This window comes from Electrophorus electricus, chromosome 2, assembly GCF_041902795.1.
Source record: "Electrophorus electricus isolate QZ-2024a chromosome 2, ASM4190279v1, whole genome shotgun sequence".
Lineage (NCBI taxonomy): Eukaryota > Metazoa > Chordata > Actinopteri > Gymnotiformes > Gymnotidae > Electrophorus > Electrophorus electricus.
This window is the reverse complement of record NC_137498.1, coordinates 30,761,021-30,774,234: the sequence shown is the minus strand read 5'-3', so window position 1 is coordinate 30,774,234 and position 13,214 is coordinate 30,761,021. Positions and strand designations below refer to the sequence as shown.

At 46.4% G+C, this 13,214-nt stretch overlaps 1 protein-coding gene across 4 annotated transcripts in view; it reads right to left on the bottom strand.

Annotated features, from left to right (window-relative positions):
- kank2 (KN motif and ankyrin repeat domains 2) overlaps positions 1-13,057 on the bottom strand; it is a 17,364-nt gene extending 4,307 nt beyond the window's left edge. The window contains exons 1-8 of one of the 4 annotated variants that reach the window (XR_014117407.1): positions 12,927-13,057; positions 4,821-4,898; positions 2,977-4,374; positions 2,622-2,840; positions 2,424-2,517; positions 1,510-2,277; positions 1,300-1,393; positions 1-55 (exon numbers count right to left, since the gene is read on the bottom strand). The exon at positions 1-55 is cut by the window's left edge and continues 165 nt beyond it. Coding sequence is in view for 3 of the 4 variants with exons in the window: in XM_026996337.3 (XP_026852138.2) it covers positions 1-55; positions 1,300-1,393; positions 1,510-2,277; positions 2,424-2,517; positions 2,622-2,840; positions 2,977-4,374; positions 4,821-4,898; positions 12,927-13,002 (2,782 nt within the window). In the remaining variant the exon portion in view is untranslated. Of the gene's footprint in view, positions 56-1,299; positions 1,394-1,509; positions 2,278-2,423; positions 2,518-2,621; positions 2,841-2,976; positions 4,375-4,820; positions 4,899-8,546; positions 8,626-10,933; positions 11,083-12,926 lie in introns of those variants that run through there. The other 3 variants (XM_026996337.3, XM_035529105.2, XM_035529106.2) reach the window with 3 other exon arrangements.
- Between the last annotated feature and the right edge of the window lie 157 nt (positions 13,058-13,214).

Below are 13,214 nucleotides of genomic sequence, written 5' to 3'. Positions count from 1 at the left end.
ACTTGTGGCATGAGACACGCAGCCATTCTTGCAGCACGGTGGTGTAGGCCGTCCTCTGCGTGAGACACATGACACCGGGCGACACACACAGGGTCACGCCCCTCGAACATCACACCCAGCCATCACGAGTAGTAGCGCTGGCTGTGAATATTCCTCATAACACCAACTGATGTTGGTAAAGAGCCATGAACAGAACTGAAAGCAGCTAGTGTCTCTGTGTCTGTCTGTAGTCTTGCTCTAAAATGCACTTCTGGATACAGCACCTTTGTGTCAGGCTATGCCTAGTGAAAAATGACAGGAATCTGACAATCATTCTAGTGATAAGCACCAAGAGTCTGATAATCATTCTAGTGATAAGCACCAGGCGTCTGATAATCATTCTAGTAATAAACATCAGGGGTCTGATCATTATTGTAAGGAAAACATGTAGAGAAAAAACAACAGTTCACAGCAGTTTGTGATTCAGCCAATGGTTGCCAGTGAATCCTGGCTCGCTTGTTCTTATTGGAGATTCATTCTAACATGAATGAATTCTGACACAGGAACCTTAACTGCTCATGTCCAGCCAAACAGATATAACCATACTAATAGAGCAGCTACATCCCAAACAGCTACAGCCCAAACATCCTTAACTGGCCAACTCACACACCCAACCTGAACCTCCTGAGCTTGAATTTTACTTAGGACAAAACTGAAGGTGAAAAGTTTCTAACAAACCAGATGAAATCAGCTTTCTTACAGACAGTGTAGTACTGTATTCATACAGCATGTAAATTCTGTACTACATTTTCAATAGTCTGGTGTCAATACAACATGTCCATGTAAAATAACATATTCAATAACCTGGTGTTAAAGAAAAGCAGACCATGGACAGGTGCTTTGAGTAACTGATGCAGTCAACACTGAAGAAGGCTGAAGCCACGTGTGGATGGATCTGAGGGATGTTTGTTCTGAGCCAGGAACCTGCACCCATGTAAGTCAACACCAAGTGCTCATGGCTGCAGTTAGATTAGCAGATGCTAACACTGATGTGGAAGGCATGGATTCACTAAGTCTTTATTAGTGTTCATAGCTTGGTGTAGCACAAGGTATTTTGGTTACTTATATCTTTCCAAATACTGAACAAAATAAAATTGCATCTCATTGCTAAAATACTGGGGTTTTCTGCTTACTTTAGATATAGGGGATACCTTCAAACATACAGGAGGCCTCATGGTCACATGGTCAGCCATTGCATCACTAAAATTTTATAAACTGTGTAGAACAATCTGTGTAGAACAACTGTGTAGAACAACCTACCGCCTCCTGCTGGCTAAAGGCATTTGGTTCACCGAGTGCTATCTGCAAAGTATGAAGAGCTGCCATGAGGCAGTCACTCAGCTGTCCTCTGAAACTAAAGAGGCAAAGGCAAGATTCCATGATCAGTACTTACAGCACTGAAGACGGGATGTGCAGAAAATGTATATATTTGTCAATATTCATAAAATTCATGATTTATTGGCATGATACCTGCTTTTCTGTTCAGTTACTACGTTGTAGCCTCTATTTTCAGGTGGACTGCTGGCTGGTGTTGTGTCTGTGCCTTGTTGGATAGAAGTATCTGACTCCTTTGATTGGACAGCCCTCTGCTGTAGAGTGAGGTCAGTGGTTTGTGAATGGCTGGCAGCTGGCTGGGAAGCACCAGTGGTATGTGATGGAGTAGTAGGCTTCTGAAAGGCCAGGCCTGATGCCTCTGTCTGGTTAAAATTCTGCTGAGTTTTGAAGTCAGTGGTTTCTGGCTGGTTAAGAGTTTGTTCTAATACAAAGCAGGTGGTTGATGATTGGATGGAGCTCTGTTCAGGGGAAGTGGCACTGCTTTGGGAGTTATGCTGGTGAGTGGTCTCGGTCTCTGTCGATTGGTTGACACTCTCCTGTGGAGCCATGGCAGTGGTAGATGACTGGCTTGCACAGTGCAGATTGTTAGTATCTGAGGCTTGTGACTGGCTGATCGGTTGCCAGGAGGCTGTGTCTGAAGCTGGTGATTGAGTAGAGGTGTGCAGAGCTGAAACCTCATTGGCTAAAAGTAGGGCAGTGCTAGGCAGAGGTGCAGGGATAGCCACTGTCTCTATGGATTTGGGAGTTTCAGACACCGGGACAGCAGGACTGCTGGTGGAGGCTGCCTGAAGCTGTTGAACAGGGGATTCTGGTAGTTTCTCTGTGGCCTCATGATATTCACTTGCGTCACTCTCATCATCTGAACTCTCAGAACTGGTCTCCGAGGAGGAGGTGGACTCATACCTACAGGGCATGTGCAATAAACTTCTAAATTAGTTTATTTAACTGGAAGTGAGTAGTTTAATATTTAACTGGAAGTGAGTAGTTTAATAAGGAAACAAGGTATAAAAATGCAGAAGTCTGAATAATGCTAAACAAATCCAATTTACCCTCCATTGACTCCTATAAACTGCAGATTCTTTTTAGGTGGCTCTCTGTCAGTCTTCTGCTTCATGATCGACCTCAGACTGGACTGAGGAGATGCTTCAAAACAAAGGGAAAGTCTTAATGTTAAACTGTCAGGGTGCTCACACATACATTTCTTGACATGAACATGTAAAATTAAGGAGTCCTATGATGGGATTTACCTGGTTTGGCTGTGTCTTCATGATATTGGATGAACTCTGAAGCTGGCTGCTGTTGTGCCTCACCATCCTTGAGCCTCTGGCAAAGAGGAGTCACTTGATTGCACTTTGTCTCCTTGGCAATAACAGGGCTGGTCACTGGTACTGATGTGGACACTTCACTTCTCAGGACATCTCGTACCTGCTTGGAGCTGATTGCAATGGGCAGTTCTCTGGGTGCGTCTGAGATAGCAGGGAGAAGGAAAACACAAACACATCAAAGTTCAACTTTCACAGCTGTGGCCAACGCACTTCATAAGTGAGAGAGCGATTGGTGGACAAGGCAATGGAACAGGTTCACTCAGTGTCCTGCACCAACCTTCTGTAGCCAGGGGTTCGGCATGTCCCTTGTGAGGCCGGGCTTCAAGGAGGGCGGCGGAGAGGGGTCTGGCGGGAGTGCTGCAGTCCTTTGCCTTCAATGTGGTGCCCACCCCCACAACTGTGGTCTGCTCCAGAGTGTACACCTGGATTCCCACCGTCCTTTGCTGCTGCTGCTGGCCTTGCTGCGTGAAGCTGACCACAGTGTGGAGGCCGGCACCAGCCTGGCCTGGCTGCTCCTGCCAGCCCAGGCTGGTGGCCCGGACAGCGTGGTCAGCCTGCGGAGCTCCCACCTCCCGTCCCTTCCGTGCCGCCTCCACCTGCTCTCGGGCACTGCACAGCTCCTGCATGGCCGTCTTCAGCTGCATCTCCAGCTGCTCCATTTTGGTATTCAGCGCTTCCATCTCAGGGGTCATGCCCAGGTCTTCTTCCCGTACCCCTACACCCACATGACAGGTCACTGTGAGCTGGTCATCCAGACCCACCCCAATGGTGCGCACCTCCCTCCGGGTGCCTGGCCGCGCACCGCCCACAATCACTGTGTCCTCAATCTCACAGCCAGAGTCCTGTCGGGAGCCACCAGGTGTGGTGGGCGAAAGAGTCCCTATTGCTTTGGCAGCACCAGGCCCTACCTCCTCCTCTGGGATGTCAATGTAGAGCTCCCCACGTGGACGCCCGCGGCCAAACCCCAGCGTGTGGCCAAGGAACTTCTGACTCTTGAGCTGCACGCTGAGCTGCCTCTTCTCCTCCTGCAGCACAGAGATCTTGACCTGCAACACAGGAATGGTCTTCACCTGCTCCTCCAGGTCACGAATCTTCCTCAGTGCCATGGCCATCTGCTCACGCACATGCTGCAAGTGAGCTGGAGTGGGTGACACAGGTGTGGACAGGCCTGAGCTGGCGGGTGTGTAGGAGCCGCCAGCTCCTTGGGAGCGGGTCAAGCCGTGTGCACTGGACAGCGAGGTGTTGGATCCAGCTACGCTGCCGTGCATGCTGGCCAGGTTGGAGAACCGCTGGCCATCCTTCTCCTCCTCCAGCTTGCGGCGGGCGTCCAGCAGGGTCTTCTCCACACGCGCCGCACTGAAGCCAGGCCGCTGAGAGCTGTGGAAGCCTGGCGCACAGTATGAGTAGGATGAGTGGCGACTGTCCACACTGGCATTGGAGCATAGTGACTCAGTGGAGGTCCACCATGAACCCGTATAGCCATAACCTCGGGGCAAGGAGCCATAGCGTGGCCGGCGCTGCACAGGAACCTTTTTTATGGTGTTGCCCTTCTCAATGTCATTAACATATTTGAGGAAGTCCAGATCCAGCCGGTAGCCATAAGGGGTTTCCACTGTGTAGGGAACTTCAGGATCCTTCACGTGCAGAGTAGCGGGAGTTGAAGGGTTCATCTTCCCTACAGAGAAGGTAAATCAAGTTAAAATCAGAGGAAATCTCAGTCTAACCCCCAAGCCAGGAACTCTAGGCTAAGGGCATCTAAATAATTTGTCCAATAGTCACTCTCTCTAGGATCTCCTAATATAAGTAAAGTTTGGGAGGGAGATGAACATTTTAAACCACATAATCCTTTTGTTAAACAGAACAGTAACAGACATTTTAGGTACAATGACAACTACTTAATGATGACAAGGTGCATGGGACAAACACCAATTTTAAATATTTTGTTTATTATTTTGAAGTCTATTTATTTTATTATTCAGCTTAATCCTACTCTATGTTAACTGTATGTGACCATAAGTGCTTGGGTAGAGCTGGCCCTACCCAACCCAATATGCAATCACAAACAAATGGCTGCCTGTCCTTCACTGTGTAATACACGAGTTATGTAGGAGATGAATGTACCTGGGAAGCTGGTGTCCATATGCAACACTTGAGCCATGGTTCCAAAGTTGCCTCCTGTCACACCATCACATATGAAACCTGCAGAGAATCAGACAGGGTAAGAGAAAGACTTTTCTTTATCTTATACTACCACATACAAAATGTCAGCAGTGACCCCACCACCCACCCAGTGACACCCGGGGCCAGCTGCATCCGTTCAAATACAGCCAGCACCGGGAAGGTATGCAGGCATACACAAACAGCCCTGCTCGCAAGAGGTACTCAGCACACTGAGTCAGCATGGGCTCTGACCAGCCTCTGCCTAGGGCTAACAGTACCCCTTAGGTGGGAAGTGTTCTGCTTTAATTCCACAAGTGTCAGTTCGTAAGAGTTCTGACTGGTTGCCAGTCTCTAATTCCCTCTGCCTGTGTCTCTCTCCATGGATGACGTTCGACACTTCTTTTACTGTTTGCTTCTGGTTCTCATGCTTGGAGCAGAGAGAATGGAAAGGAAAGTTTTGTTGGCAGCTGCAGTAACTCGTGGAGAAAGGGCGTCCAGTTACAACCTTATTAGGCATCATTTGCTCTCTGTGGGTCTGCATATGGTGGTGCTGGAAAACACACAGACGCACACAAACACACACACACACACACACACACACACACACACACACACACACACACACACACACACACTTTTTCATGCCCTCTACCTCTTTCCATCCATTCCTTCTCTTCTGCCCCTCACCCCCCCTCCTCAGTCAGCTGATGATCAGGAGATTGCAGCTGACTGCTCTGTGTCTCCTCTTCCTTCTTCCTGCCTCTCTGCAGCATGTCCGATCTCCAGCAGAGACATGCTGCTCCACATTCAAATCAAGGAGGTCAAACAAAACATTCACTGACTCAGCCAATTGGCGCCCCTGTTCCTGCTCTGATATTAGCTTCTAATGTACCATGTCCTCTGGTGACATTTTCTGTGCTCCTGGCATTTGCCTTCGCTCCCCTCAACTCGAACATGGCTTCTGGACTTAGAGTCTCTTTGCCAAAGATTAACTTTTGAGGTCATTAGCATGTGGGAAGAGGACAGGGTGTGGGGAGTTGCACTCTTTAGTCGTCTCCTGCTGAGCTGTGTGGTTGACTATCTGTTTTCCATCCAGGAATTGAGGTGCAAGTTTTAAATCACTGGCTCCAACTTCAGAGGGATCTGAGAACACTTTGTGTTCTGGCCTTATTTGAGCTGTGGGTCATTTTTTCTTTGAGAACAATGACAGGGTCTTGCTTTCTCCTTGTGCAAAACTCTCCCCCTCTCCCTGATCTCATGACCCTCTGAGCTCACTTAGATTCGCCTGCTTGGGGGAAAGTAGAGCACTTGGAAACTCTGACCAAACTGACACGGGATTTTTGTGTCCTTTTTGGTCAACAGAGCGAGTCTTTTTTCTCTTGGCCATAGTCTGCTCTCTGCTCTCCCTTCCTCACAGTGGGACAGCACAAGGGCACAAGCTGATTTAATTACAGCACTGTCAACTGCATAAGAAAAATGTAATATATGTTGTAACTCTTTCATTTTAACTGTGGCTTCAAAGAGAAGGGCAAGCATCTATTGGAGTGTGCTTTTCTGTGTGACCATGTGGGCTATGTTTCTGTAGTTATGTATGGCTATGGCCTTGTACTCTCGCATGTGTGTTTGTGTGTGTGTGTGTGTGTGAGAGAAAAATCCAGCAGATGGCTGGGGGATAGGCTTGACAGAGAGACAGTTGATGAGATATAATTAGAGTGTGGAGTTCAGTCACACAGCATGATAAACATCCCGGCTCTCTGTGATCCCGCCCAAACGCTGCTGCCCTTTCCTCGCCCACTCCTATACTCAAGTCTCCAGCTTCTTCTCCATCGTGTCTCCACCTCTCTCTGTCTCCAACCCCACCACCCAAATGAACGAGCTCTCTGTTCTTCTCCTCTTTTAATTCCCTGTCACTCTCCTTCCCATTCTTCCTCCATCTCCCTCCACTAACACCACCACCATCACCCCATCCTATAGCTCTACTGTTCTCTCAGAGCAGAGTAGAACTGGTGAGAGAGTCTCTGTGTATATATCTGTGTGTGAGTATGTGTGTGTGTTTGTCCGTGAGTATGTGTATGAGCACCATGACCTTCCTGCCTGCGTGTCTGTCCGTAAACCACGTCTCACTGCATAGACAGGGAACAGATCCCACTGGGGTTCCTCCTTCCTGCAGCTGAGCAGAGCTCCAGCAAGGTTTGGCCCCCTCGCTGTCCACCTCAAAGCCCCAGATCCCAACCCCCCGCCCCCCCCGCCAACATTCCAACCCATTGGCAGTTAACATTGCCTGCCTCCAGGGTCACACAGTCAAATTATTGAGATTAGCAATATAGAGGGAAGCAACCTTCCAAGGAAGCTTAGCATGTTCTTTATGACTACATGTCTTCAGTTTTCAGAGGACCACACCTATCTTTAAAATAACTCCTGCACAAAGCAAAGGGTTATTAGAGAGCCTGGATATGGAGTGAAGAAAAGGACAAAAAAAGGAATTCCTCTGACTTTGCGTCACATCATCAAAACACAACTGGAAAGAGAATGCCCATCATTACTGCTCCACCGAGAGTGTTTTTTTTGCTGAGGATAAGTATGGGTTGTGTTTAGGTTATACCGGCAGCCAGTGTCCAGATGTAAAACCCGATGGAGTGTTTTAGTGTGTCAAAATCAAAGCACATAGAAGACAACCACTGCAGTTCCTGTTGTTGTAGGCGGGACCTGGCCAGTACCTAGGCGTTCCAGTGCTGCCCAGCCGACAGCATACTTCCTGTCCTCCCTCCCTCTGTATGGTGGCTCCTAAGGCCATGAGGCATTTGGGAGCATAGTGTGGTGCTGGCTTCATGAAACCATATGGAGTAATGTGATGACCACTGGCGTGTGTTGATGTTGGCATGGAGTGGGGTGCACCCGCTTTGGGTGGAATACCCTCGTCTGCCAGCTCCACCCTGGCCATGCCACATACTTTATGAGATCAGAGTGCCAGGAAGGAAAAAGAGAAACAAAAGAAACAAACAAACAAAAGGTCATCAGAGGTTGAAGTAGGCCACCACCCGTGGGTGGTCAAGCCGAACGCCTCCTCAGTGTGAAATACAGCACCACGTCCTCCCTACCTCCCATCACAAACAGCACAAGCCCACTCTCGGCTGGACCACAACAACACGAGTCTCAGCTAACTTATTTCCCCCTCCCCAGCCTGGGAAAACTCTGTGTGGTGATGTTGCGCAATGTTTGTTGGTTTCAGAGCTTCTAATGATTCACAGTCCTATAGGTGGAGCCAAAGGCATGCACAGATACACCCTGCCTCCACTCCACTGGTGAGAAAAAACCTACATTGCTCAGAGACATTCAGACTGCACTGGGCTTACACATTCACCTCTGAGTATGACAGCCATGCTGGGGGTGACACTGCCAAGATGGGGGTATGCTATTCTTAACATGTGTGTGCCCAGGCAGAATGAGCTTCAGTGCACTGCAAAAATAAATCTTGGGAGAATGTGTTTGTGCATTCTACAGCCTCCCACAGCTGGAAAGGCCACAAAATGCATATTAAATTATGTTAATGAGCTACTAATTCATATTATTAGGCAATGTTGTTATACTGAGACCATCGAATTATATTGCTGTAACGCTTTTGCCATACCAGTGTCTGGACTGAGAAAGAGGGTGGGTAAGAGGGGGAAAGGAGAGACAGAACCAGACCTTCATACAGGAGAGGAGTGACAGCAAAATCACAAAAGATCCATTCATTCAGGCCTGAGAGCCACAGCTGTTTCTAATATCAAGATGGGAGGAGCTGAAAGAGAGAGAGAGGGAGATTGCCTGAACACTCATGCAATGGTTATATCGAGCTGTTGTTGAGAGGTTCCATTCTTTCACTGATAGAGCAAAGGGCAGACCATGGCACTGTCTTGCAGTGATTTAGTGCCGCAAGCCCTGATGCTGGCCCTGGACTCACCAGTCAGCATTCGACACTGTCAAATACACAGTTCATTTCTTTCATATGAAATGGCTTCAGTGTGCACGAAGACTAGGACAACACTGGCAAAAGTTGTTTGTGAAGTGGTGAAATTTTAACATGGAACGCATCTGAAACACACACAAGTAAAGCTTGGCACAGGCCATTGTAGACCAACAGATCGACTGCTAATCTAACTCTTAGAGAACAGCCTCAAGAGGACTACAGCCAAATGCAGGACCACGTCTTCCCTCCTTGGTCAGATCACACAGATTAAAACCATCCAGCATATGCCAAAATGAGACCTTCCTCCCATTTTAGTTGAGGATCAACGGCTCATTACTAATGAGCGCATATAAGTACAGGTTGGAAAGAGTTACAGGAAAGGGAGCTGCAGTTCCCCACAGACCCTCACTTCCTCCAAACCTAGTCTTTGAGAATCCAAGATGATGAGAATGAGATAGAATGGAAGAAAAGACAGAACAAGTGGCATGGAGGTGAAGAGGAGAACAGAAGAAGAAACTTTGAAAGCAGAGTGAGAGAGAAGAGAATGAGTGAGGCTTACTGCAAAGAGAGAGAGAGAGAGAGAGAGAGAGAGAGAGAGAGAGTGTGAGAGAGAGAGAGAGAGAGAGAGAGAGAGAGAGAGAGAGAGAGAGAAGGAGAGGAGACATGAAAGGAGAGAGAGGGAAAGAGAGGGAGGGAGAGAGGGAAAGAGAGGGAGGGAGAGAGGGAAAGAGAGGGAGGGAGAGAGGGAGAGAGGGAGAGAGAATGGGAATATGTGGGAAAGAGGGGGAAAGCAGAGAAGAAAGTTAAAGTGGGTTAAATGCACATGGAAACTACTATAACAAAAGTACATTTTGAATCAAGGCAGAGCACCAGGCTACTTTAATCATGAATCATGAATCCCAGCAATGGTGCATATCGCAGTCTCCTATGGCCATGTGCTGTATGCCTGACCAGAACATACCTGACTACAGCAGAGCTGACTATACCAAAACTGAGTAGAACCAGCAGAGCATACACTTAGGACCAAGAGCCAGACAGACACTACTACACAGATTAAACACAGATTAAAGTCTTCCTCAAAGATGGTCATGATATGCATATGCATAACAAAGCTTTAACTTTTGACATCCAGCAATAAAAAAATATTTGGCCTGTAAAGCAAAAATGTTGGCCTGGGAGGAAGTCACCTCAAAATTCTAGAAACCTTTACTTCTAGAAATGTAATTAAAACAGATTACCAAGATTCTGAGAATGTGTATACAGGACTGTCTTACTTTCAAGCAGAGGCAAAGACCCCAGCTATAGGAAGAAACGTAGGCCTAGAAGTGCAGCCCCATGCTGTCTCAGGATGATGTGCTCGCGCAGGCACTCACGGGGCTGCGTTTTACATTAGAAAGAGAAAAAACGCTTTTCGGTGTAGCTGCGCTCACAGCTTGGAACCCAGGGAAGGGCCTCACTATGCTCACGTTACTGCGGGAGCGAGAGTAGAATTAGACATACGCTATTGGCCACTCTGATGAGCAACAGGAAACGGACCGTGGGTGGGGCTCATACTACAGCAACCAAAAAAAAAGCAGTGTTAAAGCCGAATTCATGAAAGAGTGAGGGGAATTTGAGGTCTGGTGTCGGGGGTGAAGGCCAGAGAACAGTGATGCGAATAAATGACTCGCGCAAGACATTCAGAGAAACGCGAGAAAAAAAAAAAAGAATACGGGTGTGTGACCTTGCACGGGTGTTTGAATTAGCGCGGAATGCGGTAATGTGTAGTTCAAGGCAAGACCGGCGAGATTTGCGTCCATTGCGCGCACACCTTGTGGTAATGTAAACAAAGGGGAGGGGGAGCGTGAGCTCTGGGATGTGTCAGTGTAGAGGCGCCAAACTAAAAGTCCAGGCACCAAATTAAAATTAAAATCCAAGATAACACAAGTCCCATATATTCTTCAGTGGAAACACATATAGGATAAAAGCTTCATCCTTATCTACAATACAATAATACAAGCGCCATCTTTTATGAACGTCTAACGTCTTTGTCAAAAGAGCTTCCAGATTAGAGGACAGCAGTAGCCAGCAGTCAGTCCCTGAACACATACTGTGCACATGGCGAAGACAAACACACAAGACACACCTTCTCTCCGGAGACTCGTACATACAATGTTTCCATCCTCTTTTAGATTAATGTCCTAAGGGGATTCGGTGAGTCTTTGCTGAGGATAATAGTTTCCCGCATCCTGCTCCTTAATTGTCGTATGAGAGCACATCGCGGAGATATACTTAAACCAATCCCACTCCTTGTTACCAAGGCGCGTGACTCGTATTTGTGTACTACTATAACTTCACAGCCTCTTGGAGGGGTGGTTGTCGTTGGATTGAGTGCGATGCCCTCTGTAGCAAGGTCGGTCAAACAAAACGCCGAATAAACGAGGTGTCCGATTTAACTTGGCATGTTTTAATATATTTTAACTGACAGTTTAACCGATAGTTCTTGCATATCTAGCCGACGATGCAGAATTAATGTCTGTCTGGAGTACACGCCTCGTTCCCTTCTCATGAGTATTCGCAAATATCTTAATGCGTGGAGCGCTAAGTGAAGTCATGACAAAGATTTGATAACATGTCTGCAGATGGCCATAAATCAAGAGGGTTTTGAGACAGCTTTACGCAGTTCTGTCTGTAATCCCATTAGTCTTGCTAAACCTTTTCAGCGCCCAGCATGTGGTCCACCGTACAAATGGGGTTTATAACTTTGCATTCCTGAGCGCGGAATTGCACTAGTGCTCCCTTTGCGCCAAGCTGTCATCAAGTATGTAGGTGAGAGACGGGAGTTCCACTCTTTTGCTGAACACGACACAGACAACGAGACGTTTCAGTGGCGTGACCGTATCTTTGTAAGCAATTTATTTATTTATCTAAGGATGCAGTCAAGGTAAAAATTTTTCAAACATTTCTCATCCATATAGGCTATAAAGTAGGCCTAACAGGATGCAGTTGATCTTACCTAGGCTACCGCAGTGAAGGATATGATTTTTAAACATTTAACATTATCGGCTTCATAGTTTATACCAGATCAACTGGTTGATCTGAACAAATCTAACTTTTGACAAAATCAAATTTATTTTAAATAGGCTAGTTACAGGTACTTCAGTGGCTCAAATCGCAATGGCAAAAAGGGAGTTTCGTCTTTCGTCATAAAACAAGATAAACGCGCTCGCCGCAATTAGACTACTGATCACTGCAATAGGGGCAAACCAACGGATCTGAACGAGTCGCAGCACTCCGATGAACATCTGGAAGTAATGAAAACTTCACGAAAGAGCAGGTCCCACCCTCTCCCCTGAGTCAGAGCAGTCTCGAAGTTGTATTTAACTTTATCTAAACTTTAAAATCCAAACCAGAATAAGCAGGAATCGCACGAAAACACACACACACACACACACACACACACACACACACACACACACACACATATATATATATATATATATATATATAGATAGATAGATAGATAGATAGATAGATAGATAGATAGATATAGATATATAGATTAAAATAATATTCACGGAAGGAAACGTTCGAAAGCAAAACCTTTAGGTCCTTTTTCCTCTAAGTAGGCCAGCCCATATCAAATACGTTATAATATCGGTTTACGGTATGTATATGCGATTTTCTGTCATTCTAAGATATTTTTTTGCTAAGGAAAAGTCCAGCACACTATAACAGTGGCCTGGGGAGGCTACTCGGACTAACACATGCATTACATTTGAGAAGGCATTGTGTGCGCTCCCGCGAGCAGCCCTTTACTTGAAAGATGCTCACCATAAAATAGCCTCGTTCCGCTCACCCGAATAAGTGTTATTCGTAATTAATATAATTACAAACATCGTCTAAGTAGAAGACAATCAGCGTTTAAAGTAAGGGCACTGCATATCGTGATTTCCAGATGGTGTCCCGTTAGTTGAAAGGACAAAAACCCAGTAGCACTAAGAGCAGTCATAACAAAGGAGAATATGTTCCAACAAAATAAATAAATAAATAAATAAATAAATAGACGTGTTTGTACACACGTCTCAATGTGAAATAAACAAATTTAAAAAACCTCAGAAAATTTACATTTTACGTACCCCCGTTGTGTTCCCGTTCCCGTCTAAGACCAGCAGACTCACTGACAGCGACACAAAAACACCGCAGCCAAACCATGAAACGAACCCCCTCCCTCTGTGTTTAAAGAGCCAACGACAAACCACTAACCTCTACGCGCTTATGCACAGCCATAAAGCCGACTTTTGACGTTTCGGGTCCTAGTTAAGATGTGATGTTTGTGTGTGATGTTTGTTTGAAATTTGACAGTAAAACACATTAATTAAAATAATTGATTTGATAATCGTTATAGATTTATATTATAATTTGGC